The sequence below is a fragment of the Oscarella lobularis genome, chromosome 20 (genome assembly GCF_947507565.1).
Source record: "Oscarella lobularis chromosome 20, ooOscLobu1.1, whole genome shotgun sequence".
Taxonomy (NCBI): domain Eukaryota; kingdom Metazoa; phylum Porifera; class Homoscleromorpha; order Homosclerophorida; family Oscarellidae; genus Oscarella; species Oscarella lobularis.
Window position 1 is genome coordinate 1979113 of NC_089194.1, and position 24444 is coordinate 2003556.

At 45.1% G+C, this 24444-nt stretch overlaps 7 protein-coding genes and 1 long non-coding RNA gene across 10 annotated transcripts; 3 read left to right on the forward strand and 5 right to left on the reverse strand.

Moving 5' to 3' along the window:
- Window positions 1–51: 51 nt before the first annotated feature.
- Window positions 52–777, forward strand: LOC136199060 (uncharacterized). The gene is made up of 2 exons (XR_010672951.1): window positions 52–568; window positions 617–777. It is a non-coding gene; the product is annotated as an uncharacterized lncRNA (long non-coding RNA).
- A 346-nt stretch (window positions 778–1123) lies between these two features.
- LOC136199030 (inner nuclear membrane protein Man1-like) lies at window positions 1124–6375 on the reverse strand. Its single transcript, XM_065989128.1, has 15 exons — window positions 6137–6375; window positions 3256–3719; window positions 3177–3199; window positions 3079–3127; window positions 2943–3028; window positions 2818–2891; window positions 2442–2578; window positions 2284–2385; window positions 2129–2231; window positions 1921–2080; window positions 1832–1871; window positions 1679–1781; window positions 1516–1621; window positions 1385–1463; window positions 1124–1335 (listed from the first exon to the last, which is right to left on the reverse strand). The coding sequence occupies exons 1-15, from the start codon at window positions 6187–6189 to the stop codon at window positions 1238–1240; spliced, it is 1677 nt and encodes a 558-aa protein (XP_065845200.1). The 5' UTR covers window positions 6190–6375; the 3' UTR covers window positions 1124–1237.
- On the forward strand, window positions 3892–6106 carry LOC136199029 (properdin-like). Its single transcript, XM_065989127.1, has 6 exons — window positions 3892–4040; window positions 4096–4236; window positions 4293–4502; window positions 4569–4766; window positions 4823–5011; window positions 5063–6106. Exons 1-6 carry the CDS (start codon window positions 3983–3985, stop codon window positions 5986–5988), a joined length of 1722 nt encoding a protein of 573 aa, XP_065845199.1. The 5' UTR covers window positions 3892–3982; the 3' UTR covers window positions 5989–6106.
- Window positions 6376–7774: 1399 nt separating the features above from the next.
- LOC136199037 (serine--tRNA ligase, cytoplasmic-like) lies at window positions 7775–12210 on the reverse strand. Its single transcript, XM_065989135.1, has 15 exons — window positions 12008–12210; window positions 11835–11905; window positions 11696–11779; window positions 11484–11642; window positions 11248–11427; window positions 11072–11191; window positions 10801–11022; window positions 10020–10307; window positions 9647–9970; window positions 9285–9416; window positions 9134–9177; window positions 9016–9081; window positions 8687–8906; window positions 8234–8536; window positions 7775–8172 (listed from the first exon to the last, which is right to left on the reverse strand). Exons 1-9 carry the CDS (start codon window positions 12141–12143, stop codon window positions 9767–9769), a joined length of 1464 nt encoding a protein of 487 aa, XP_065845207.1. The 5' UTR covers window positions 12144–12210; the 3' UTR covers window positions 7775–8172; window positions 8234–8536; window positions 8687–8906; window positions 9016–9081; window positions 9134–9177; window positions 9285–9416; window positions 9647–9766.
- On the reverse strand, window positions 7927–9371 carry LOC136199282 (chromobox protein homolog 2-like). Its single transcript, XM_065989454.1, has 5 exons — window positions 9285–9371; window positions 9134–9177; window positions 9016–9081; window positions 8234–8501; window positions 7927–8172 (listed from the first exon to the last, which is right to left on the reverse strand). Exons 1-5 carry the CDS (start codon window positions 9369–9371, stop codon window positions 7927–7929), a joined length of 711 nt encoding a protein of 236 aa, XP_065845526.1.
- Window positions 12211–13423: 1213 nt separating the features above from the next.
- On the reverse strand, window positions 13424–16498 carry LOC136199039 (battenin-like). 3 transcript variants are annotated; one of them, XM_065989139.1, is made up of 14 exons: window positions 15912–16498; window positions 15534–15660; window positions 15354–15487; window positions 15111–15224; window positions 14970–15049; window positions 14835–14920; window positions 14715–14787; window positions 14633–14664; window positions 14296–14582; window positions 14180–14248; window positions 14072–14133; window positions 13925–14018; window positions 13716–13868; window positions 13424–13657 (listed from the first exon to the last, which is right to left on the reverse strand). In XM_065989139.1, exons 2-14 carry the CDS (start codon window positions 15625–15627, stop codon window positions 13532–13534), a joined length of 1404 nt encoding a protein of 467 aa, XP_065845211.1. In that variant the 5' UTR covers window positions 15628–15660; window positions 15912–16498; the 3' UTR covers window positions 13424–13531. The 3 variants fall into 3 exon arrangements, with proteins under 3 accessions (XP_065845211.1, XP_065845212.1, XP_065845210.1); XM_065989140.1 differs by lacking the exon at window positions 15912–16498 and having other exon boundaries at window positions 14296–14416; window positions 14474–14582; window positions 15534–15709; XM_065989138.1 differs by lacking the exon at window positions 15912–16498 and having other exon boundaries at window positions 15534–15715.
- Window positions 15962–20549, forward strand: LOC136199011 (uncharacterized). Its single transcript, XM_065989099.1, has 18 exons — window positions 15962–16264; window positions 16863–18076; window positions 18127–18203; window positions 18263–18317; window positions 18375–18512; window positions 18569–18721; window positions 18777–18872; window positions 18923–19021; window positions 19076–19192; window positions 19242–19337; window positions 19400–19478; window positions 19538–19653; window positions 19716–19815; window positions 19862–19932; window positions 19990–20067; window positions 20124–20172; window positions 20227–20318; window positions 20372–20549. Exons 1-18 carry the CDS (start codon window positions 16156–16158, stop codon window positions 20429–20431), a joined length of 2799 nt encoding a protein of 932 aa, XP_065845171.1. The 5' UTR covers window positions 15962–16155; the 3' UTR covers window positions 20432–20549.
- LOC136199010 (dual serine/threonine and tyrosine protein kinase-like) lies at window positions 20520–24370 on the reverse strand. Its single transcript, XM_065989098.1, has 8 exons — window positions 24045–24370; window positions 23803–23977; window positions 23498–23747; window positions 22202–23440; window positions 21704–21927; window positions 21500–21652; window positions 21134–21230; window positions 20520–21057 (listed from the first exon to the last, which is right to left on the reverse strand). The coding sequence occupies exons 1-8, from the start codon at window positions 24325–24327 to the stop codon at window positions 20662–20664; spliced, it is 2817 nt and encodes a 938-aa protein (XP_065845170.1). The 5' UTR covers window positions 24328–24370; the 3' UTR covers window positions 20520–20661.
- Between the last annotated feature and the right edge of the window lie 74 nt (window positions 24371–24444).

Consider the following 24444-nt stretch of genomic DNA (forward strand, 5'->3'; position numbering starts at 1 on the left):
GCAGTCTGGATCGTCGGATCAGCGTGGCCCACGGACTAATCCCGTGCCGGAGCCTCTAAGCAGGGCGATGGGGGGCTTCGGCCTCGGTTCACGCACTGAGCATAATGATCGCTTATATGTCTTATTGTTGCCAAACGAGCACGGCCTGCGTTAGGCAGAGTGGGCACGGCTCGGAGGGGGTGTCGCAAGCGGTCTGGTTGCCGGCACTTTTCTCACCAACTGGCACGATTAGATTGCGGATGATCAGGCTCAGGAGAATTCGATCTGGGCATTGCACCGTCTTTACTGTTGACTCCTACAAACTGTGGTCAGCCGCTCTCCACTCCTCAAGCCCCGGTTCTTCTCATTTCCACATACCGAAGGGTTTGATACCAGCGCGCCGGGGATTCGGTATAAGGGGCCGTTTCAGCGTCCAGGCGGGTACTGGTGGGGTGGCCTATGAGGTCTCAACTCGCCCTCACTTTTTGGAAGGGAGTCATCGCTTTGCGAAGACTTCCCTGGGCTACGAAGCGTCCGAACCTCCACGTGGTGTAGCCTGGGTTGCGCTAATACGGACGCAAACCAAAAGGTACGTACAACGATTATTTGACAGTAACTAATAGGTCTTTTCTTCTAGGTCGCGATCGATCGAAGGCCCGGAAAAACGATGGATGACGAAAAGACAGAAGGACAGATCGAAAAAATACAGTAAACATGTTAGATTATTGCATGATTGTAGTGTGAAATTGCGTGTGTGTGAAAATAAAATAAAATAAAATAAAATGTCTGCAGCTTGTACTTGTACTTGTACTCGATTCTCGCTTAGCCTGCGCTCTAACTAGACCGTTTTCTGACCAAATGAATCAATAAGGAGGCAAAGGTAAGCATTGGACGTTCGTTTCACGCGATTCGTCAAAGAAAAACGCTCGTATTAGCCTCGTAACTGAAATCGAGGCCCGCGCTTTCGTTTTGAGACCTAGAGGAGGCTTCTAAAAGGCAGCAGAGCTGGTAAGAACATCAGCAAAGACAAAATCTAGCTAAACCAAGAGTGGGAAAAGAGAAAAGTCGATGGGCAAGGATGAGCACGTGCTGCGCGCGCGCGCGCGCGCGCTACTCAGCTGAAAAAAAGCGAGTCAAAAGCGCGTGGGGCCGTGCTGTCTTTTAATTAATTATATTGACATACAGTACGTACTGTATCTCTTACTAAAATTCAAGCCTTATACAGATATGTCGCTGGTCTCGTCGCAGTTCTTTTTAGTTACATTGTGGCAAAGAGTAATTTGTTGACTTTTCTTGCTTCGGGAAAACGTTCGTGATAGCGCGAAACTTGTACGTAAGTCGCCGAAATCAGACTTCCTTCAAAGGAAAAAATACTAATTATAGGAAAAACGAGATTTCTTCTTACCGTTAAACCACGTTCCGTTCAATCCGTCGCGAATTTCGCACGAATCCTCTACGGAGTGACATTTGAGATAGACGGTTCCCTAAGCAACGAAAAGGTCCCGGATGCGGACTATGCTTTTTCTACTGGTCTACCTCTTTGGATTGTTTGGAGACGTGCAAATGCGTGATTCCGCCTAATTGGCTACATTTTTCCAATATAGCGTTTTCTATCTCCAATACACGTGACTGGCTCAAAGGTCTACGAATAAAGAGTCACGGTTAAAATTCATTTTTTAATTAGTTATTATTTATTTACTCAATTCTTGGATTAAAAACGTTTCTCAATTTAATGCATATCGTTGGACGAACTCGTTTCACAGTCAGTCGCCTAGCAACGTGACGTGGATAATGTTCCAAAGCTTATGAATTAAAAAATCAGAACTAATTATTGGGATTTAATTATTTAAACCTTTTCCCTGCCACAAATTATTCTTTTTGTTATTCGCCTCCTTAGATTAAATTTTCAGTGAATTTTTAATTGTTTTTAATTAAGTTTACTTTCGTCTCTTCGTCATCTGATAACTCTATTGTCTGATAATGATTCGCGTTGATATCTATCCACTGCCAATAGAGACTATCATCTCTCTTCTCAATTTTAACTTGAGATTCGTTGAGAGAAATCCACTCAATGGCGTCCCCCCAAAGACCCAAAGGCAGTCTAACCAAAAACCCCGTATAAAATCTTCTTTTTAAAATTTGCACCCACTTTTTAACGGATTTCAAAAGCTTCGTTTTCGTTTCGGAAACGCTCAAAAGCGGAGAAACGTTTCGCGAAGACTTTGTTATAAGATAGCGATCATGGAGATGACCTAGAGTCATCCACACATAAACTAGTGCCACTATAAGACTCTAAAGACGTACGTAGTATGATATCCACTAGAGCAAACATTGCTCTAGCGGCTTGAAGAGAATATTCCACGTAGAACATTGATATAGAAGCGAGAAGAAGAAGAAGAAGAAAAGCTAAAAACGTACGCGAAAAATTGGCGGACTAATAGGAAATAATTCATAATTTCAACCGGTTATTAGTTGGGTTTTGCTCTCTCTAATTGTTGCAAAAATTTGACAGAGTAGAGGACGTTGGGGGGAAAGAGAAACGAGACTACGCGCTCCGAGAATCGTTCCAGATAAAGGAACGCCGTCATCATTGAAAATTCTAATAATAAATTTATATTATTAAATAAACAGATTTAATTATTGATTTTCAAATTTCGATTTTCGTCTATAAATATCACGTGATGAGTAAAATCGTCACGTGGTATTGTTAAACTATGAATTTCAATTTTTTAATTAAATAAAAAGATCTGAATTGCATTATCAAATTTCGATTTTCGTCTACAAAATATCACGTGATGAATAATCACGTGGTATTTTTGAATTTCAAATTAAACTTGCCTGATATTCCATTTGGGATTCGTAAGAAACAACGTCAGAACATTTTCCAAGTCTTTCCCAGTCCAATCTTTATCCTAAGACACGCCCACATATATTAAATTAATTTTTATTTCTTTCCTCTAAACCTGATGAATTTTGTATACGAGATTTTCTATTTGGCGCATCGAAACGTTTTCCTCTTTATAACCTTCCACTCCACATGCAGCCAAACCTAGAAAAATCGCCCTAGAACGACGACAAAGTGCGGGAAAACGTGTTTACCCGCGTGTCGACTCAACTCGACGCTAATCACTCGTAGAAGAGCAAAACACTAGGGAAAAAAACGCATAAACGATACGAGAATCAATAAAACTCGTTACTTTGGAATCTTTTTCGCAATCGTCTAACGAGAAGAAATGACTAAATCAAACATAAACGCGCCTACGTACGCCCAACAACCTCTCGCCGGCGTTCTGACTGAAATCGTCGTTCCCAAGCCGACAACGCCTGCGCAACAGACGAAGACGACGAGAAGCGCGACGCCAATCGTTGCGAATCCGACGAATCGAAGCGACGCGCGGCGCCGCTCGTTCAAAAACGCGTCGCGACGACCGATTGCCTCCTTTTCGTAGATCTCGACCGCTTTGTTCGCCGGTCGCGATCGATTCCAGACGCGAAGAGCGCGCTGTTCGCTTTCGTTTAGCGCGCCGTCGCCGCCGCCGTCGCCGCCACTCGTTTCGTCGTCGTCGCGACGCCGCGATTCGTCGTTTTCGTCGTCTTCGCCGCCTGACGAGTAGAGAACGCTCGACGGGGTGTCGGCGAATGGGATACGATTCGACATTGGCGTTGTTTGGGATGGCGGCGATTGGCGTCGCTTTGGAATTTGCTGGAGGCGAATTGTGCGTCTGGAGGGGTAGCGCGCGCTAGATGAAGGAGGAACACACGAAAGAGAACCGTGGGACAATTTTTAGACTTGCATGCTCTTCTTTTATATTGGCTACATTGTTCGTTTCGATTTAATAAACGGTGATTCATTATCTAATGGAAATTAGAGCGTGGGGGACGTACAAGCTGGGCGGGAGCACGTGACTCGGAACATGAGGGAGCGCCCCACATATACCGTGACCGTATTGTGCGCAGAGGTCAATTGGGGTCGCTACTTTTCCTGTCTTTGTTGAGCACAAAAATGCGTTTGGTGACGTTTCTCGTCGTCTCTCTCGTTCTTCTCAATGTTTACGACACAGGTATATATATAGTAGACTCTCTGAAACTAAGGCTAGGGGACTCTGATGCGTTTAGATGCGGTTCTTTGTTATCGTTCAAGGCGATGCAAAGCGGATACACTGAGAGGAAAAGCGAACATGAAAAAATCGGATTGCTGTGAGGAGGGAGGCAAAGCCTTTCAAAAACAAGCCAATGGCCCTTGCGTAAAACTCAAATGTACGCGTATAACCGCGGGCACATTCTACTAGTAGTATCTATATGGGAACTGAAAGGTTCTGATACGTGTTGGACTCCTTGGAGCGACTGGGATTATTGCGCTCTCGATTCCACCGATCCCCGTTATGACGCGGGGGTGCGTGGTGTCCGAACCCAAAGGCGACTTTCAAAGAGTACGAGAAGTTGCAACGAACGAAAAAAAGTCGAGAAGAGAAGCGAGAACGTGCAGATTAACGACTTACCGCAAGACGCGAAGTTTTGCCCGGGTAAGAACATGCAATTGATGAACGCGAGATCGGCAAGGGGGAGAATCCACTTGGGGGGTCTTGTAGTTGATGGGGGCTGGAGCAATTGGAGCCCCTTCGGTGACTGCGACGCCGTGCTCAAGTGCAGCGAAAAGGAAAGAAAAAATCGTCACGGTAACCGAATGCGAAACAGAACGTGCACGAATCCAGAGCCGAAACACGGGGGAAAGACATGCGTGGGCGAGACAGAGAATACGGAACATTGTTATCTAGAGAATTGTCCAGGTTTGTATAGACAAAAAATGATTCCTTTTTGTTATCGAGAGCGAATTTTAATTTAGTTCACGGGGGATTCTGTAACTTTTCCGAATGGTCCCAGTGTTCGAGTTCGTGCACACAGTTCGGACAAGTTCCAACGGGATTTCGTCAGCGATGCCGACGATGCGAGTGCCCCGCGCCGAAATACGGTGGAGACGATTGCGAAGGAACTACGCACGAAGTCGACGCCTGTCCGGGGAACTACTGCCCAGGTATTTACAGATATATGCATGATATTTTATTGATTTATTGATTTTTTCAAGTTAACGGGGTTTGGAGCAGTTGGACTGCGTGGAGCCCGTGCTCTACTACGTCAAGCGGATGGGGAACGAAACTTCGGCAACGAGAATGCGATCCGCTTCCGCGTTTCGGCGGGAATATGTGCAGCGGATCGAAAGTCGAAGAGACGTATTGCAGAAACGATGATGAGTTCGCCGTGTGCCCGTACGCAAGTGCAAGAAATCGTCGAGTCGTCGCAGACGAGTCAGGTTCAGGGTCAGGGTCAGATTTAGTGTCAGAGTCAGGGTCAGAGTCAGGGTCAGAGTCAGGGTTGGAATCCGGCGGCGAATCGGGGGAATCAGGCGACGGCGACGGCGACGGCGACGATTCGTGCGTTAATCCGTGGGATTTGGACACAGATGGAGAATCAGGTAGCGGCACAAGTGGCGGAAGTGCACTAGACTATGAAAGCGGAACTAGTGGAATAAGCGGAAGCGGCCCGGCGAGCCAGCGCAACGTCTACAAGAACGAACAACTCGCTCAGTGCTGCCGTAGCGGCTTCTACTACAATCACACGTGCTGTTCGTTTCCCGTCAAAGGAATCGGTTTGGGCGAAAGTGAGAGCGGTTCGGGGGGCGAGAGCGGCGATTCCGCACCCGGTTGCGTGGCAACGGCACCAGGCGACGAAAACGCCAATTTCGATTTGAATACATTGGAATGCGTTTCGTTGAGCGGATTGAGATTATGCGACGGAAGTGAAAACGTCGTCGACGTTTCCGGTTCGGGTGGGTCGGCTGATGGCCCGGATGCCGTCTCCGGATCGGGGTCGTCGGGGTCGGGGTCGAATCGCACGAAACGGAGTGCGAAGACGGATTTACGTCATCGACGACGTCATTCGCGTCGACGTCGACGATCGCGACCGAATTTCGACGACGAGGATTACGAAGACGTCGTCTTTACGAGTCTTTGAACTGTTGCCTAGACTAGTGCTGTGCTGTGGCTGTTCGTTTGCAAGTTAATAGCATGTTTTGATGTTCGTGTGTGCGCCGGCTTTTGTGTGTAAAATAAAAACGAATGGGGGCCCCCCATGCAGGAAGAGACGCGGAACTAGAACTTACCTTGCAGAGAAGCCTTGCATACGTAACGAAGCCGTCGTTTCAAATGCGACCATTGTATGGTTTCGGTCTTTTTCTCCCGTATTCGTCTTCGTGACGTCATGCTATGCGTGCGCATCCCTTTTTCAATTGACGTAGAAAAATTGATCTTGACCTTTATTAAAAAAATTTCCTTTGGTACGTGAAACGCAAAACCTTATCCTTTGTCTTTGATAAGCTCCGTAGAGTATTATTGATTTCCTATTTTCTATGCATTCTAAAAGTTAGCAATTATATAAAAGTCTGACGAGAGAAATCCTACCAGATTCGAATCCGAAGGCTTTTCGTCTATTCCAATCTAAAATTCCCGAAGAAACTTATCAAAAACTTATATAATAAAGACTTTGAGCCCCATACCTTTACTCCTAGCTGAAGTAACGTATCCAGAACGCTAGATTTCAATCTAAAACGAAAACCACGCGTCAAAGATCACTGCTGAAAAAAAATTCACGACGAAAAAACCTTTCCGCTTCCATTTCGAGTGAATCCAAGCAAGCAATTGCTTCCTCCGCTTGAGGACCAAGAGAAAACTCCTCAAAATCATCCTTATCATCAGCATCATCCTCTTGAAAATCTTCCCCACTATCCATCATATCCACTTCCATCGTTTCCAGAACACGATACGCTTCCAACAATTCATCAACAGTCACAAATTGCCGAAAATGTTTTGTTAACGACACTTTGTCGACTTTGTTTCTTTTTTCTTCGTTTTGAGGTCGTTTTTCCTCACCTACAGGTCGTTTTTCCTCGCCTAAAAACGCCGGTGTCGACGTAGGCGTCGTCGCGGCGGCTTGAACCCATTTAGAAGACGAAGATCTTCTCATATAGCCCATTGCAAAGCGACACCAGTCGCATTTACAAGAGATTGTGTGAACGGGAAGTTGACCACGTCGCCTATGACGACCAATTGACGCTCCCGCCCAATTGACGTAATCGTACCAAGGATCTGGACGAGTCATTGGATTAGGATTATGGGTTTGGGTAAATTCTTCGGGTGTAAACGATTGATTTGAGTGTGCTAGGTGAATGCTTTGATTGCCGTTGCGGAATTTAGAAACGTAGAGAAGGGCAGTCTGGTTTCCGCACTTTACGGCCAAATAACCGGGAAAATCCTAGAGAGTAAAAGAAAAACGTTCTACTGCATGCATGCATGCCCTTTTTAATTAATTAAATATCCTATTTCTCGTTTTTTTCCACCAAAGCGCGATTTTTTTCCAATTTTTTTCTTACTTACTTTACTAAATTGAGGATGCTGTACAAAGTGATCTGAGCTGCTGTTCACCACTTCAGGTTTTTTCGTATATTGATGCTGAGGACATTCGCATTGGCCGCTGGGGACTACGAAAAACAGAGAAGCAAATAAAAATGCACGTCTATTCATTCTGCACAACAGTAAGACGCTTTTTTGTACAGATAATGGGCCCCACTAGGAAACGCGATATAAAAAGCCTTTGGAGACTTGTACGATGTAGAAAGTGAGCTTTTCGTACTGTTCCTATGCTCCATTGATCGGTTTACTGAGGCAGAAGCAGCCTCGCGGTCCTAACGGCGAAAAATCCTTCGAACAGAAGAGCGCTAACGTGCGTTAGAAAATCGAAGGAATTCGAAAGCAACCCAATTTCAATCTGATTAAATAAACTCAAGGCCAATCCTACATTATAATCGTAAAATAGGATATTTGAGAACTAAATCAAAGAGTGCCGGCACAGCGTGAACGCACGTGTTGCAAATAAATTTACCAAAGAAACAAAATCTCAATCTTGGTGAAACTCGGTAAACAGAACCGTCGTCAAGCCAACTTTCACTTCCGTAACAAAAGCGTTTTCGCGCTTAAACGTCGCAAATATTCCTGTACAACGTTTGGGAGTCTTCAACTGAGGATGAAATTTCAAATTTTTGTCGCGAAATTCCTTCCTAGAGGGTATTTCCAATTTCGTCGAACTGGACTGACATTGAGATTGAGAAAACTCCGTCTTTTGTTCAGACGACTTAGAGGCGTCCTTCACAAAACAAAAAAGGAAGTTTTTCACTGATTAGAAAAAAAAACAAAGGTTTCCTCACTTGAGTTTCTAAATTAGAACGAGACATTTCGCTTGTCGTTGTTTCGGATTCGACGACGCTCTGTGAAGATGCAGCTTCAACGTTCAAATCAAAGTTAGAAGCGGATGTATCTGCTAAAGGCTTAGTAGACTCAGTCGCCAGTTCAATTGAAACGGTAGCATCCGAATCATTTTCATCACTTGCGTCTCTTTTCCCCCCACTAAGAGACGCCTCTTCGCTCCCATTTATTCTCATCAAGTCATTCCCCCCAACAGGCGTAGAAGTGACTCTAGCGCGAATTCTCCTCCCATAATAAAAAGAACCCTATAGAGCGAAAGGGATCTGTTATCTCGCGCATATATAAATAGTACGTACTCTTCGCCAATTACTCACTAACCCATCAGCTCACAGGACCTCCCCGTAGTTAAGTGACACCCACCAATTACGAAAAACAAACACAGAAAAAACACCCACCCTTCCTTTTCCACGTCCTCGTCTCCCTCTCCGACTTCCACGTCTTGCGACCATCGTCATATTGGTCTCACCATCAATCACAGTGGAAGTAGTAACGGGAGTGGTAGTAGTTGCCGTAGTAACAGGAGCCGCCGCTGTCGCCGCCGCGGCAGTACTACTACTACTACTGTGACCCTCTTTCATTAACCGTTCTTCCGCTAACGCCCTTCTTCTCGCAACCCTTAGGTAAACAAGACAAGTCCCTAATCAAATTACTGTTCGGAGAATGCATTAGAACACGCAAGACAGAAGCGAGTGAAATCGTCATCTTAAAGAAAATCGACTATTACCTTCGTCTATATTCATCTAAAAGTCGTCGATCGAGTATATTTTCTTCCGGTTCCCATGTATTGTGTCTAAGTTGGAAGTGATGGAGATATGAAAAAGAGGCATTTTTCTACGATTCACTTGTACGAATAGCCGCTCCACTTGACGAGAAATTCGTCCGTTCCCTATTCGAGAAACGAAAGCATCTCAAAGACGAGATTGAATTAGAAAGGGAGTGGGGGACTGTCTCGTGATGTCGACGCCATTCCCCTTTCGATTTCTACGTGCATACCGATCGACGACGACGACTTCCGATCACTTTCTCGGCGGCGAACACGCGCGAGCCAGGAGCGGTGAGAAAAGAAGAGCGTCGAGACATGCCGACGTCACGAGTCTTCTTCCTTTGCGCATGCTCACTACGTCACTTTCCAAACAACGCAATATCAGTGCCAAGTACTCAAAAAGAGAGACGGGAGAGAGAGAAAGGGATTTTATAAGAAACTATTGAAACTCACAGTTTCTTTAATTAATTAACACGTGTGTTTCAATTTATTTCACAGTAGTAATAGAAACTTTCTTTATCGAGCGTAAATTTATATAAAAATGATTCGAATTTTAGGAAACTTGAACTTTGGGACCCCACTCTCGACTTACCTTCAATACATACGTAATAAAGTAAACGTATTATTCACGTACATGTTTCACACGCATACAACTCAAAGAGAAAAAAAAACCACTTGAGAAACGATAGGAATTCACCGAAACTCCATTCGACTATTTCTCGCCTTTTTCCTTTGACTTCATTTCGTCAATGGGCGCCGGATTGACGAATTTGAGAAAGTGAAATTTCTTCGGCAAATATTTCGTCAAGACTTCGGGAATTTGAACGCCGTCCTCCTGCTGATAATTCTCCAAAACGGCGCATATAGCACGCGTCGTTGCGCACATTGTCGCATTCAACATGTGCACGTACTCCATCTGTATCTATATTGAACTAAAAGCGTCGAGAAATCGCACCCTAACTGACCTGCTTATTCATTTTCTTTGTCTTTCCGTATCGTACGTGAAGTCGTCTCGCTTGATAGTCGGTGCAATTTGAACACGAGACCATTTCTCGAAACGTTTCCGACGACGGAAACCACGCCTCGAGATCGAGTTTCTTCGCGGCGGCGTCGTTGAGAGCGCCGCTCACGATGTTCACAATGCGATAGGGTATTCCCAGAGACTGGAAAAACCCTTCGGCATTGGCTATCATTTCGTCCATCATCGCCCACGATTTGTCGTCGTGGGGAGACGTCAGACAAAATTGTTCGATCTGAAGGAAGAAGGGAGGGGAGCTATGATGTAGAGCCAAACCTTCCTAGCTAATAACTATTTATTTTTATTCTCCTAACTCTTCTAGCTGTCTTCTTGCTGTCAATTAACAATACTTATTTTAAATCTCTCCAACTGCCACTCAAACCTGATGTGATTGAAGCCTAACTAAATATTTATTTTTGAACCTTTTTAGCTGTCAATCAACAACTACCGGTAACTATTTATTTTTATCCTCCTAACTCTTCTAGCTGTCTTCTTAATTGCTGTCAATCAAACCTCATGTGTCAATCAACAACTAACTAACTAACTAACTAACTGTCTCTCTAACTGTCACTCAAACCTCATCCTTTCTAGCTGTCAATCAACAACTACAGCACTTATTTTTTATCCTTCTTCCTAACTGTCAATCAAACCTTTCTAGATGTGTTTATTAATTAATTAATTAATTAAAAGCTGTTGTTTCTAATTCGTACGAAAGACTTGGTTCTGACCTTTTCAAACTGATGGACTCGAAATATTCCTCGCGTGTCTCTCCCGTGCGACCCGACTTCCTGACGAAAACACGTCGAAACGCCGGCGTATCGAAGCGGCAAATCAGCCGGATCAAGCCACTCATCCTTATGATAAGCAGCAATGGGCTGTTCACTCGTCGCAATCAAATATTTCTCCTCGAGACTCGAGTCCTCATGCTTCTCAGATCCTTTGCCAACAACCTAGAAGCGATTACGCGTGGCCTAAAGGCTAAAAAACACGCCGAAAAACCTTATAGAGTTCCTCATCGAATTGACTGAGCTGTGCGACGGCTTGCATGACCTCTTTCTTCATAAAAAACGGCGTGTAGAGAGGCACATAGTCTTTCTCGTGCAAACAATTGAGGGCGTGCTAAAGAAAATATTATCACAAGACGCGTCAATGTCATGACTAAAGAGATAATAGACCTGGATAAGAGCGAATTCTAGGAAGACGAGAGGACCCTTTAGATAATAGCCTCGACTGCCTGAAGTCGCTGCGCCCCTCTCGCAATCCACACCGTCGACCATGTGAATTAAATCGACGTGGGAATATCTCTTTTTACTTTTGCAATCGCCAAAAAGTCGCTCGATGCGATTTCCGGCGTCCTGCGAGTCGAGATACAACGAATAAGGTGGAATTTATTATATTTTTTTCTATTTACTTCGTCGTCGCTGATTGGTACGGAGTCGTGGACAAGATTTCCGATTGTTTTCACTACGTCGTTTCTTTTCTTCTCGCAATCGATTCGATCTTCTTCGCATTTTGTCTGGGCTTCTTCGATGAGATCGCCGACTTTTTTAATTTGTTTTACATTCAAATCCTAATTATTAAAAGTTATTTTCTCACCAGATATGTATCTATTTATTGGGTGACCTTCAGTATTTCTCCTGTAAGAGAATCGAGAGAAGATTTGATTTTTTCAGGAATTTCAACGTCATCGCCTTCCGGTTCTTTTTTCTATTCAAGTATTGAAATGTATTACTTTTAATGAGAGTTGTTTTTAATTTAAAACCTTCATTTTTTCGCCAATACTTTTACTGCACAATTTTTTCATTTTGTTCCAATTGTCCGCTTGAAATCGAACTGGAAATGATTGCGTTGGGTTAGAGTGCATTGTGAGCTCGAAATCGAGCGATTTTTTGCTCTTTTGTTGTTCGTTATTGCGTTATTTAGAACTTTTCTTACGTTTTCGCCATTCCGTATCGAGTTCGATAACTCGATCGACGAGTTTGGGGTCTTTGAAGCGTTTGCGCTGATTCTCGCGCAGTTTTTCGGGATCCCCGCCCTTATCAGTGCGAAATAGCTCCAGATCAAGCACCATTCCAACGTCAGCCGCGCGAAAACTTCCAAATAAGAGAGGAGAAGAACAGCGAAACGCACGCTAGATAAAGACACGTTGCTGTTCACGTGGCTATATTGTTTCCCGTACTAGAGCGCGATTTCTTATTGGCGCGATCTTGATCAAAGAGAGAACCGATTCAACGCTAAGCGGAACCAAGGAAACAGCTGAAACAAATACAATCACCTCGTCGTCTTGCTAAATTTTAATTTCATTCGACAAGCGCTAATGATTCAATCCGCTTCATTCTAAGCTAAGCCGATGTAGACTAATGGTGATAGGGTCATGCTCATAGCCTCCCATGCATCGGCAACGGCTTGTTCCTGTACTCCTACCTATACCGCTAATTTGCACCAGGTTAGTTGTGAAGTCAATTAGGTGGGCGGCATATGGGGCGTCGGCCCTCTGCTACTAGAAACACGTGGACACTCAGAGACGAGCATCACTCTTTAGCCAGAGTTCGTAGACAAAGGCATGAAGACTACTCTAGCTGGTTTGTGCATTTTTCTCGCTCTTTGCCTTCTGGCAAGAGGAGAGCACGGTAAGGTGCACGTCCTAAATGAAAACTGAATTCCTAAAATCTTTGTTTCTTTCTTGTAAAGGCAAACATGATGAGCCTGACTTGGAAGGAGGTGAAAGCGGCAGCCTGGTTACCGAAGACAACAGTCAGGACGGTAGTATTTCGAATCATTGTTAGACGTGTATATGCACGTGCTGCTAAAATTTAGGCAGTGGCGACGAAGCCCAGGCGGCCGCTGTGGGAGCGGAGAGTGACTACTACACCACGAAAGCAACGGAGAAATTGTGCCAGAAAATGTTTCACCAATTGACGAAAGCCGATCTGGAGAAAGGTCGTCGAGAAAAGAAATTCTACCGAATGCTGAGAAAATGTCTCAAGTACCGCGAATCGCAATAGAAGCGGCAAACGAACGAACTCCTTGTCTGTCTTTGTCTTTGTGCATGGTGGTGTTGTGTCTGATTGTTCCTCCCACGGCCTCCTCTAAGCCAATCACGCGTGATCGCTAATAAAGAGCACAATACGAGCATGCGAGTGGCGTTCTCTCTGAGCTTGTTGCTCGTCCTAGCCTTAGGGCAAGAAGAGGAAAAGGCTCGTTCTTCTACTAGCACACTCGAAGGTTACTAAGGAGATGTCACATGGCGCTTTGACACCTCATTTTGACCCTAGTTTGCCGACACGTGAGATCTTTTGTCTGCAATAATCTCTGCCTGGGTCAGCACGATATGGACGATTTGCTCAATCATCGGACGCATCAACGTTGTTTTTCCCGGCGTCTGCGAGATCTCATGCAAAAAATCGCCAAGTCTTACGAATTTCGCGAACACGCATGCTCAAGAATATTTGGAAAACGCTAGACACGCAATGCATGGCAAACGTAGGAATGTATGGGTATCGCTAGTCCGGCGGCAATAGAAATTCCGGCGCTGTCCGCAACACTCGCGATTCCCATTGAAAACTCTTTATACGTTGATGCGACCTTATGATGTGAAATTGTATAGTGGTGTAAGAGAGCGAATAAAAGTTATTCTAATCACCTCTTTTGTGATGCGATAGTAGGCATTTACGTACGTTGCACCGCCCAGTAAACCCTCGTAAAATACAATAATAAACATGATAACGAGGCCCCATGACTCGGCGGGTATGAATTGGAGTCGTGCCAGTAAAAAGAGAAAAATAAAATTAATCACCTAAGAAACCCCTCAATTAAATTATTTAAAATTTATTAATTAGGTTAAAATATTGCCTGCAAGAGTGACAGAACCCATAGCTTTTTTATGGGTGCAATATTGACGGAAGATCTCGAAATGAAAACTCCAGTTTGATATAAACTTTGAAACCTAATAGCACTATCACTCTTACAACTCTAAATGTTTGCTATTTCGTTTCCTACCATCTGTATTGTGATGCAGCAGTAATCCAGGAAAGACAATGACTATACGTCAATAATTCGGTCTAATATAAATAATATCTCCCAAGTTAGCCTGTAGAATATTTATACCAGGCCTTGGTTGATCAAATACTCAGCTAGATACACTGTAAATAACGGAGCCATGTAGACCAATAAAGGCTATTGAATTTTTATAATTAATTTTACTTGAAATATAATTGTTTTACCTTCGTTAGCGAGAGCATGAGTGAGAACGATAAACGCGTTTGTATCAATGCTTCTCTATCATTGGTGCTACTTAGTACGGATTCATTGGAAGGAGGAGGACGTTTCATAATAAAAAAATAACTATAGGAGGATTTTTGCGTAAGAGAGGGAACTGATTGAACGACTTTTCTAACGCACGCTATCACCATGAGAGCAGGTACGACTAGCATTGTCCAAATCGTTGTTCGCGGACCGAGAAGACTAGCGAGAGATGCGTAGGAAAATGCCCCAACCATACCAGCAGCTCCTTGGGTGTTTCATCGTCGAAAAATATTCAAAAAAATAAAAAATATTTACCTGTGCCTGAGGACCAGGAAGAAACGGTGTTTCTATAGAAAATTAATTAAATTATTAAAATCTAAATATTTTGAATTTTGACTTGTGAAAATGTGAAGAGAAACTGAGAAACGTGATTTCACCAAAACCGGCACTAATGCTCGCAAAAACGACTCCTAAACAATTATTAATTAAAAATTCACCATGGAAACGAAACTTTTACCTAACAAACTAAGCCAAACGTGATGTGACGCGGCTACAACTGCGTAGCTAGCGACGGAAAAAAGAATGCAAGTGATAATACGAATACTAAAAATCCCCTTTAATTAATCAATTAATTAATTAATTAGTGACTCACTGGTAAGATATTCGGTTCATGAACCAAGGCGCCATTATTTTTATGATTAGAGTAGGCAAAATATCAGCGAGAAGTATGATCTGATAAGGGGGGCCCCCAAAATCAAAAGGACCCCCTTCTTCTTAGCGCGATTACTCTTACTCCTGTTGACTGTTTGTTGCAATGGAGTTCTTTGCACAAAGCGTTTGTGGCGTTTGTGGCGTTTGGCGAAGGCGAGGGAGTTGGAGTTGGTTCACTTGCGTTTCCGGATCCTATCTACGAAAGGCAGCGAATGATCGGGACTTTGTTGTTACTAGGCAGTGCGTTTCGCCTAAAGGAATTGCTACTACTAGTACGTCGCGGGGGAGGCGTCGTTGACTTTTGCTACTCTCTGCGCTATTTTACCTCCTTTGTAAGAATGTCGTGAGCCGCGCTGAGCATTATGACGTAGCCGAAGTTGTTGCAAAGACCGAAAATCCAAAAGGCGACGATATTTCGCCAGTATTGATTACAGCAGTTAGCCGATGAGCAACGCTCGTCTTTTTTACAGATATTACTTGGATAGGAGGCTCAAGTAGAGCATACCAGGCTTTTCAGATAGCAAACGATCAGAGTCGACGTCCTGATCCATCTCTTCAAGTTCGTAGTGTTCGTTGACCTCGTTCTCCTCGTTGCGCATGTCGAATGGTTGTGGTCAAATGTCACATGACGTCTAAGAATACATAAAGCAGTCAGACTGGCCGAAGCATCTGTAACTCGTAGCTGTACAGTACAGCAACTCTCTGGCCGACAGCTTAGAGCCAAACTTTGACGAAATAATTTTTACCTCGAGAGCGCATTTTAATTAATTAACTCAAAAACGGGTTTAATTAATTAAGTTACTCGCCGCTGTCACCATGATTGCTGCTCGGGGATAACCCTTATAATATTGCATGCTTCTTTTAAATACGGGTTCCCACCCACCGTCATCGTCATCGTCATCGTCATCGTCATCCCCCCTTACACCTAATTAAATCACACTGACGAAACGACTGCAAAGCATCTCCCACTCTTGACTCTCTCGCCTTCGGGTCTCCCGTTCACTTTCAACTCGCAAGCGCTCAAACAATCACCCACCCACGTTCTTTTGGAACTACGGAACGTCCGAACGAGTCGAATCGACGCGGTAAACCCACGACTTCCGCATTTTCTTTGCGCGCCAACGCTAATGGAAAGCGAGATCGTCGAGTCCGCGGGCCCAGGTTCCAGCGACGAACAAAAGCCATCATCTCCCTCGCGCTCCGTTTTATCAACGCCCGACCCAGGATACGCTTCAGGTACTGTACGAGTGCTGAGAACTTAGCTTCCTCGCTATACGTAACCGTAAAAGGGAAGGTTGATGTAAGATACCATCTGCAGTGTCTGGGGCCTTCCCTTTTATTACACGTTGACGTCGAAAACCTTTCCCCCCCAATTTACGAATATACCGCAAACTCGATCTCGACGCTTCCTCTCTTCTTATATGAGGTGACAAATTTAGGGGGGAGGGGGCGTAAGCAGGCCCCTGGGAGGATAGGGAAGCGAATCTTTAGGCAAGTAGCGGCTTATCCCTATGAACGAACTGTGATTTTCACGGCGATAAATTATGCTGAAACGAACGGGGTCTCGAAGAGGAATGTTTCACATTCCACGCGGTTTGTTTACACTCAAAAGTCGCGTGAACGCGATTTCCATCTTAGAAAAACACGGCCGTCGTAGCGGTCTCGGTTCGCGCGATCCTTATATAGAAGCGCGGTCCAGACCTATTAGGGAATGGAGTAGAAAAATGATCGACTCAGCTTAGCTATTAGAGTCTCACAGAGAATCCGCACATGTAGCGTAGAGCTTCCATTTTAGTACTAAGAGCTTTTTCAAGTGATTCGGTCTTTTCTACAGAATCTCCCATGAGTTCATCGGACGCTTTTCCGCCTCCCGACGTTTCGGCGACGGCGAAGGCGGTCTCTTCGTCGAAACACGACAGGTGGTCGATAGGAAGAATGGAAGGGCTAAAAACGGACGATGGAAAACAGAGATCGCAGAAACGTCACAAGACGTTTCCCGGTCGAAGCGAATCCCAGACGTTTCCAACGCCCCAAGACGTTCGCCAAAACTCCCTAACTTATCATCAGTCGCCGCTCGTCGAATCGGACGATTCCTCGACGTCGCGATCGTCGCGGAGTTGCCGCCTTCCCCTCTTCTCGTACGAAAAACACAACCTAGACGCCTATTCGCGCTCGAAAGAAACGAACATCGACGAGGACATCGACGAAGAGGAGTTGAGCGACGATGAGGACGACGAAACAAATGACGAAGCGTTCGCTCGAATTCATCAACGCAATTCGTCGGAAGACTCGGTATCGTCCGTTCCCAGCGTCACTTACACGCGATCGCATTGCACGGAGAGTGTGAGCGTGCCGGCGAGCCCCCACGAAAGATCGCCGGCCTATCAAAGCCCTCGAGATCGAGATCGAGATCGAGATCGCGCCCGATCCCAATCGCCGACGTCGGCCCTGTCGCGCGCAACGGCGCGAATATCACTTCATTCTGACGAAAGTAGGCGGAAGAATGTCAATGGCGGCGGCGGCGGCGGCGGCGGCGGCGGCGGCGGCGGCGGCGGCGGCGCGAATATTTCTAATCTTCTCCCCGTTCCCGAAGTGTCGATGGCCCGCACTAAATCGTGCCATTCTGTCTTGGAAGACGACAATGATGCTGATGACGAAAGCGTCGTCGATCTCATTCGAAGTCGTTCGACCGATTTTCTCGCCGATATTGGACGAGAGCGAAAGTACAGTACCATAGAAGCCGGTTTTCCCGCCGGACCCGTTCCCGCCGCCGGTGCGTCCCTTCGACGGAGTTTCAAAGCGTCGACGCTGGGCGGAGGAGGCGTGCGCGGCGGCGGCGGCGGCGGCAACGCTCTCGGTTCGCTTCTTCGACGATTTCGAACTGCTGGAGGAAGTTTTCGGAGCGGAAACAAGACTATTAAGAAATCGGCATCGCTTTCCGTGAATTCTGGGGCTTCCGGAAACGACAGTTCCGTTTCTACTGTGCTCTTGAATCCGTTCAGCGATAAAAAGGAAAAGAGAAAGAAAAACAGTGCAATAGGAAGACAGGTGTGACCAGATAGGATGACTTCGTAATGGAATGACGTCATTGGTTTTAGGCTATTTTTCGGCAAGAAACGCGTTCGCTTTCTATTCCGGAAGCTGTCCCGCTGCCACAGCAGCTCAATTTCAATGGGTACTCACCTCCCTTAATTTAAAATTGTCAGACTATTAATTTATCTACTCTTTCTGAAGATCGAGACGGTTTTCCGATTGTCCGGCGCCTTCTTTGTCAGGCGTTGGAATCAAGGTAGGTAATAGAGATGTGAAGGTATCAGATGTCTTTCATGTGGTTTTACTTCTAAAGAGGAGGCAAAGTATGGCTAGTCGCGTATCTGCCTGCGAAGGAATCCGTCTCTGTCTTGTGGATTGGGAAGAGAAGCTCAACGTCATTGAAACTCCGACAGATGGGGAACGAAGGCTTAAATTGCCCACTCAGTACTCTGTAGGAATAAGCCCTAATTCATTTAAGATTTTTTTTCTTATTTATTTTTTGATTAGGACTGTAGTTGGCAGCAAGTCATCCAACTTGGAATTGCGGAGACAATTCTTCTTGAAAAGATGCCGGAAAAGGAGCGGAAGTTGAAAGCTGCCGTTTGGGAGATAGCTAGGAATGAATGTGAATATTTAGAGGGGCTTCTCGTTCTCAAAGACGTAGGTGTTCTTTCAAAACAGTTTGCCATTTGAAACTGAAAAATCTTCTCTGCAGATTTTTAAGGCAACGTTGGAATTTCTTCAAGAAAAAGATCATCTTCTTTACGTGAACAAACATCTGCTCTTCGCTAATCTCGACGAGATATGCCAGGTTAGAATTTCTGGCGTTTGTAACGTTAATTTATTTATATTTTGTTGAAGGTGAGTGCAGGCTTTGCCAGCTCTCTTCTCAGTCTCTTCGTTGATAAAACTCCTAATGAAGCCGGAAATTTGGAGGACGTGGCAAGGACGATCAACGAGGTTGGAGCCATTTTTCATTGAAATTTTTCAAGTGTAGGCATACATATTTTCCAGATTACTGAAGTTCTTCTTTCGTCATACGAAGCATATTGTATGAATTATAAGAAAATCAAGTATCAGGAGCTGCTCAAGTGGTGGAAACAATGCAGCGGATTCCCCATATACGAACAGGTAAACTTGAGGGAAATATTTTCTATCTAAAGTCAAGATCTTCTTATAGAGTTGCATGAAACATTCGAGAGCAAAAAAGCGCGCAATAGACGATCTCCTCATCACCCCATTCTCAAGACTGACGCGCTATATCCCACTCTTGGACGTAAGAAAAATGAAAATGAAAATGAAAATCCCCTAACTAAATTGTTTCAATTCACTATCAAGGTTGTGGCCAAGTACTGTTCTGAAGACGACGATGAGAAAATCGTCCAGGAAGCAATAGAAGGAATGAAGCAGGCAAACAGTGCGCAAGACTAATAAATTATCATGGACTTGTGTACATGGAAGGCTTCTTTTTCTTAGGATCATTGGATGACGCATTGAAATCTTTGGACGCATATGACGTCGTTTTTGAATTGCAAAGGAATCTTGTCTGGCCGCCATTGACGGATGTGGACAAAACGACAGAAATTCCACCAGTACAAATTTCTAAATTACCTGAATTTCTTCACGTACTGTATTGATTTATTTCTTTTTTGAGGTTTTGACGGAAATGCTTTCTCCTGATCACCAGGGCTGCAATTTCTTTCTGGCAAACGGAACGAGAAACATTATTCAGTATAGACCTGTCATACTCAGAGGTATGGAACCTGAAACTGCACTATGTGTCTTACGTTTTGTTTCTAGAAGCGGGCGGTACCATGACGGAAATGTATTTCTTTCTTTTTGATGATCTAATATTATTGACAACATTTAAGGTGGCATAGTACTATTTAATTATTAATACCTAATTAAATTTAATTTCTCCTTTTTAGTCTTATACAACTGGGCATGGAAGGCGCTCTAGCTTCTCTGGAAAATTGCCCAACGGAGTCTACACTGTTTTCAAACAGGTTAATTAATTAATTAATAGAAACTAAGTAACATATGAGAATTTTTTTGTTTCTAGCCTTTGCCTTTGGATAGAATTAAAATTGTTGACGTTTCAGAATGCCAGGGTTTGCCTAATTAAATTGGCTAAGTGTTTGTTCTATTCTCTCTTTTTTATATAGGCTGGGAAAAATGTTTTTCTATTGTACATTATTCGAGGTTTGTTCAAGTGTTGGGCGTTCATACGTTTCAAGCCATTTCCGAATTGGATAAAGTGATAAGCATAAAAATTCTCATATGAATCATACTAAACAATCGTACCTGTAGAATGAATTGATTGAAGAAATATTGAAACGTCAGGAAAAGTCGAGAAACCCATCTTATTGACATCGTATGAGACTATTTGCTAAGCAAAGCTGCTTTCTTTGCCCTGTTAGAATATTTTTGGACTGAAGCGCTCCGTCACGTGTTCAAATCACTATTTAATAAATCGATTTCAAAGCAACTCCGTATATAAATAGCTACATTAACATTGATATAAACACAAAATACCTTCCCCTTTCATGACGTGGAAAAAAAACCGGACAACGAATGAACGCGACGGTTTTATGACGTCACTACGGTGGAGTATTAGCTAATAATTCCTCTAGTTTGGGCTGCACGTGACCGAGGAGGTATCTACGCTTGGGATCCATGTTCCAGCAGCCCTCCATTATATCCCAAGCCTCGTCGCTGAACTGGGGCAAGCGATCGGGCCTAAGGCCCCGTTTCACGCTGCTCCACAATTGGTCTTTGCTGTGGCAGCGATCGTACGCGGTGGGAAGTTTTACGGTGCCTTTGCAGATGTACCAGAGTAGGATTCCGAAGGCGTAGACGTCGACTGAGCTGTCGTAGTGACCGCTGAATAATTCCGGTGCCATGTGAATGGGCGTGCCCACGATGGACGCGCTCATCATCGCTTCCGGTTTGCAGAAGCCGAGATCCGTTATTTTGCCGCGATTCACGTCGTCGAGCTGGAGAGAAAATGGGGAATTGGGGAGGTTGCAATTAGAGGGTGCGCGCGCTATATCGCGGGTTTTTTTTCTTTACGAGAACGTTCTTGAGTTTGATATCGCGATGGATTAGGCCTTGGTTGTGAAGAAAGCGGATGCCTTCCACTACGTCTAGAGCCACTTGTAAGCGTTCTCTGTAAAATAAGAATGACGGAAACGGGAGAGTCGTTAAAAATAGACAATTGATTAATTGACAGCTATCAATTACGGGGAGTTTGAGTGACACTTTGAAAGGTTTGATAGAGGATAAAAATAAATAATTGGTTAATTGACAGCTTTCAATCACATGGGGGTTTTGATTGACAGTTACTACTATTAGATACGTTTGATTGAAAGCCTTTCTACAGCCGTCAATCAGAGGCATCAAACTGACGTGCGTAAAACACTTTACCAAGTTACTCACCTTAGATTCAAACCGCTTTTAATTCCCTGATAGAGATCCCGCTTTAGCCGATCCATGACGAGGAGAACGGCTGAAGAAGATGACCCAGACCCGTAGCTGTCGTCGACAATGCATCCCCTAAGCGCTACAATCCTATCGTGATAGGGCAACGACCTTGAAAAAAAATGACTACTTTCTAGAGAGATCACCATTTATACAATATACCAAGTGTAATGAAATTCAAGGGCTAAATCATTCCAGTGCTTTTCGTCCGGTGGTACGACCGATTTAACGCAAATGCTTGCGTGCCCGCCCCACGGATCACACGCGTACACGACGCCGTACTGACCGCGTCCAATTTCCTTGCCCATTCTGGGAAGGCCGTGCTGAATGAGATCGCACAGGGATGTGCTCAAGAGACAGAGACGCGCAATTTTGGGCGCGAGTATCTAGCAGAACGACGCCCGGAAAAATTAGAAACAAATCAGGGGAGAACTTCAGAGGCAATAGGGACTCTTATCTGGGAGGAGGAGCTCCAGAGGCAAAGACGCCTAATTAAAAACATCCTAATCTCACCTTGTAAGGGACTCTTATCTGAGAGGAGGAGCTCCAGAGGCAAAGACGCCTAATTAAAAACTTCCTAATCTCACCTTCTAAGGGGACTCTTATCTGGGAGTGGAGCTCCAGAGGCAAAGGCGCCTAATTAGAACTTCCTAATCTCACCTTCTTAACGGTATTCCTCTGCTCTTCCATTTCCTGAAGGCGCATGGAATGCTCGTTGTCCAATCGCTGTATCGACGTCAAAAAAATCTGATGAGCTCGCACGAGCTTAGTCCGAAACTGCGAGCAGAGACTCCGCGCCAATTGGCTCGCATTCATCTTCTGCACGACGCCGCGCGCCACGCGCTTTTTCCACAGCGCGTCGATCTTCGTCTGCGATCGCGACACGGACGTCAATATTTGCACGAAACGTTCTAAGAGCAGCTGAATGGACGAATTCGCCGCGCGCTTATTGAACTCGAGCTGATAAGCGGCATCGAGGATATCACGCAACGCTTTGCGCGTCGTCGCCGATCTCTCGTTCTCACCGTCCTTTCCAGCGGCGAGATCGTCCTCCAAACTGTCGAGACAACGCGAAAGGGTCCCTATGACGCCGTCGCGCATGACGTTCATGGAACGAACCAATTCGGTGGAAACGGCCGAATTGAGACGCGAAAAGACCATTTCTTGGATCTGATGATTGCACAAGCGTTCCACGCGATTCGAAACGATAAGCGACTTGGGTATGGCGACGTCGCGAAACTCGAAACGCGACGCGTCGTCGTATAACTGCGATTGCAAATTGGCGACGCAATCCGTCACTAATTTCCGTATTTCTTCCTGTTTTTTCGTCGCCGTTTCGAGGAGATTCCCGTAGAGTTTCTCCTCGTGTTTTTTCGCGTATTCGATTCGGCGCGGCGTCACTTGGACGTCGCGCGCCATGTCGAAAGCGGCGCAGATGAACGTACGAAGGCAATTGTTGTGCGAAGCGGCAAGCGTGTTCGCCGCGCACGTGATCAAATGACGCAAATTGCGCTGAATGTACTGAACGAAAGCGCGCGGAAATTCGGAAAAATCTTCAACGAATTGATGCAAGGGACGAAAGGCGGACGAATTTGTTAATACGTCTGATTCGACGGAGTAGAGAAAGCCGTCGCTTTCCGTCAGAGTCGCGCCGCCTCCGACTTCTGGTGAAACGGAACGTGTTGGATCTTGGAAATAATTCTCCGCGCTTAGATGATCGTAAATTGATTTGATTTTCGACGGAACGGCGCGATCGTCGATGCTGTCGCGACGCGACAATTTCCCGTCTACTTCCGTGGAAGCGGGAAGAGGTGAAGACGTAGTTGTCGTGTCAATACAAACGAAGAGAATGGGAGACGCGGGAGCAATTGTCTTCAAGCACTGAATCTGATCACAATCCTGAAGGAAAAAATATATGATTATATATATATATATATATATATATGATTTTTTTACTTCTTGGGTGAAGGGTTCGTTGACGTCCATTGGATAGATAAAGAATGGTAAATATCCTTCGACGCATAGCATCACTTCCATGGGATTTTGAACGCTTGCTAAATTTGAATCAGCTGTGGCTGGCAAAATTAATTCTACACCTGTTCCAAAGAGTTGATGATTGAAACCGACTTCAACCAACGTCTCTATTTCAGCGAGAGCCGAATCACGCGATCCTGTCGTAGAAGACGAATGCAAAACGAGATCTTGCCTAAAAATAGAAAAAAACAATGATTTATGTATCGTCGTAGCGTGCGCTAACTCACCGCGAAATTGACTGAAATTCGTCCTGTGCGGCGGTTCGATGCGAAGCGACTTCGTATTCGTCGCTCAAATCCGAATCCTGACTCACGTGCTTCAAATATCGATTCTTCGCATATTGAAACCGAATCATTCTCCATCGCTCGTCCATACCCTGGACCGAAGGCAAAACACCCTCTCCTAACGTAGGCGATATAACACCGAACGTCCTAAGACGTTCGCCTTTTCCTGATCACGTGATACTTACCGAGTAACTCGTTCACAACGAGCGACTTCAAATGCGTTCGTCCGAGCACGCATAGGGCGGGAGAGTGTTTATAGAGCTGCGTTATGGTCTTGTGAGCGCCGTCGGGGAGCGTGGCGTGCTCCACGAGCGCGCTATTCGGCATCGACGATTGAACTTCGTTGTACGATTCGCGCGTCTCCGTGTAGATCGTGCGAACGTGAGCGGCGTGCTTGAGAAAGTCGGAAAAGTCGCCGACGATCGCTGTCGACGGCGAAGGCGATGTGACGTCCCTTAGCGAAAGCATTTGGGCAATGAAGAATCCGGGGTGTTAGAGTGACGCGCTGAGAGGATGCACGTGAGAGTCCTCGAGAGACTCGTTCAGAGTGCGCAGGAGCTCGGAACGCCTCTGTAGCAGCATTCA

Coding starts and splice junctions, on each gene's coding strand:
- LOC136199029 (XM_065989127.1), top strand. CDS start 3,983: ATGCGTTTGGTGACGTTTCTCGTCGTCTCTCTCGTTCTTCTCAATGTT. Junction 4,237..4,292: donor CCCTTGCGTAAAACTCAAAT/GTACGCGTATAA, acceptor GGGAACTGAAAG/GTTCTGATACGTGTTGGACT. Junction 4,503..4,568: donor AGACGCGAAGTTTTGCCCGG/GTAAGAACATGC, acceptor GGGGTCTTGTAG/TTGATGGGGGCTGGAGCAAT.
- LOC136199030 (XM_065989128.1), bottom strand. CDS start 6,189: ATGGTCGCATTTGAAACGACGGCTTCGTTACGTATGCAAGGCTTCTCT. Junction 3,200..3,255: donor AGTCAGAACGCCGGCGAGAG/GTTGTTGGGCGT, acceptor TCTTCTCGTTAG/ACGATTGCGAAAAAGATTCC. Junction 1,872..1,920: donor CAGATGACGAAGAGACGAAA/GTAAACTTAATT, acceptor ATTTAATCTAAG/GAGGCGAATAACAAAAAGAA.
- LOC136199282 (XM_065989454.1), bottom strand. CDS start 9,371: ATGTCTCGACGCTCTTCTTTTCTCACCGCTCCTGGCTCGCGCGTGTTC. Junction 8,502..9,015: donor TTAGATGAATATAGACGAAG/GTAATAGTCGAT, acceptor AATTCGCGCTAG/AGTCACTTCTACGCCTGTTG. Junction 8,173..8,233: donor GTTCTAATTTAGAAACTCAA/GTGAGGAAACCT, acceptor TGTTTTGTGAAG/GACGCCTCTAAGTCGTCTGA.
- LOC136199037 (XM_065989135.1), bottom strand. CDS start 12,143: ATGGTGCTTGATCTGGAGCTATTTCGCACTGATAAGGGCGGGGATCCC. Junction 11,906..12,007: donor CGATACGGAATGGCGAAAAC/GTAAGAAAAGTT, acceptor AATCATTTCCAG/TTCGATTTCAAGCGGACAAT. Junction 11,780..11,834: donor GTATTGGCGAAAAAATGAAG/GTTTTAAATTAA, acceptor ATACTTGAATAG/AAAAAAGAACCGGAAGGCGA.
- LOC136199039 (XM_065989139.1), bottom strand. CDS start 15,627: ATGCGCAACGAGGAGAACGAGGTCAACGAACACTACGAACTTGAAGAG. Junction 14,665..14,714: donor TTCTCTTCACATTTTCACAA/GTCAAAATTCAA, acceptor AATTTTCTATAG/AAACACCGTTTCTTCCTGGT. Junction 14,134..14,179: donor ATTTGATCAACCAAGGCCTG/GTATAAATATTC, acceptor TATTTATATTAG/ACCGAATTATTGACGTATAG.
- LOC136199011 (XM_065989099.1), top strand. CDS start 16,156: ATGGAAAGCGAGATCGTCGAGTCCGCGGGCCCAGGTTCCAGCGACGAA. Junction 16,265..16,862: donor CGACCCAGGATACGCTTCAG/GTACTGTACGAG, acceptor TCTTTTCTACAG/AATCTCCCATGAGTTCATCG. Junction 18,513..18,568: donor AATTGCCCACTCAGTACTCT/GTAGGAATAAGC, acceptor TTTTTTGATTAG/GACTGTAGTTGGCAGCAAGT.
- LOC136199010 (XM_065989098.1), bottom strand. CDS start 24,327: ATGCTTTCGCTAAGGGACGTCACATCGCCTTCGCCGTCGACAGCGATC. Junction 23,978..24,044: donor CGTTGTGAACGAGTTACTCG/GTAAGTATCACG, acceptor CGCCTACGTTAG/GAGAGGGTGTTTTGCCTTCG. Junction 21,928..22,201: donor AGAGGAATACCGTTAAGAAG/GTGAGATTAGGA, acceptor TCGTTCTGCTAG/ATACTCGCGCCCAAAATTGC.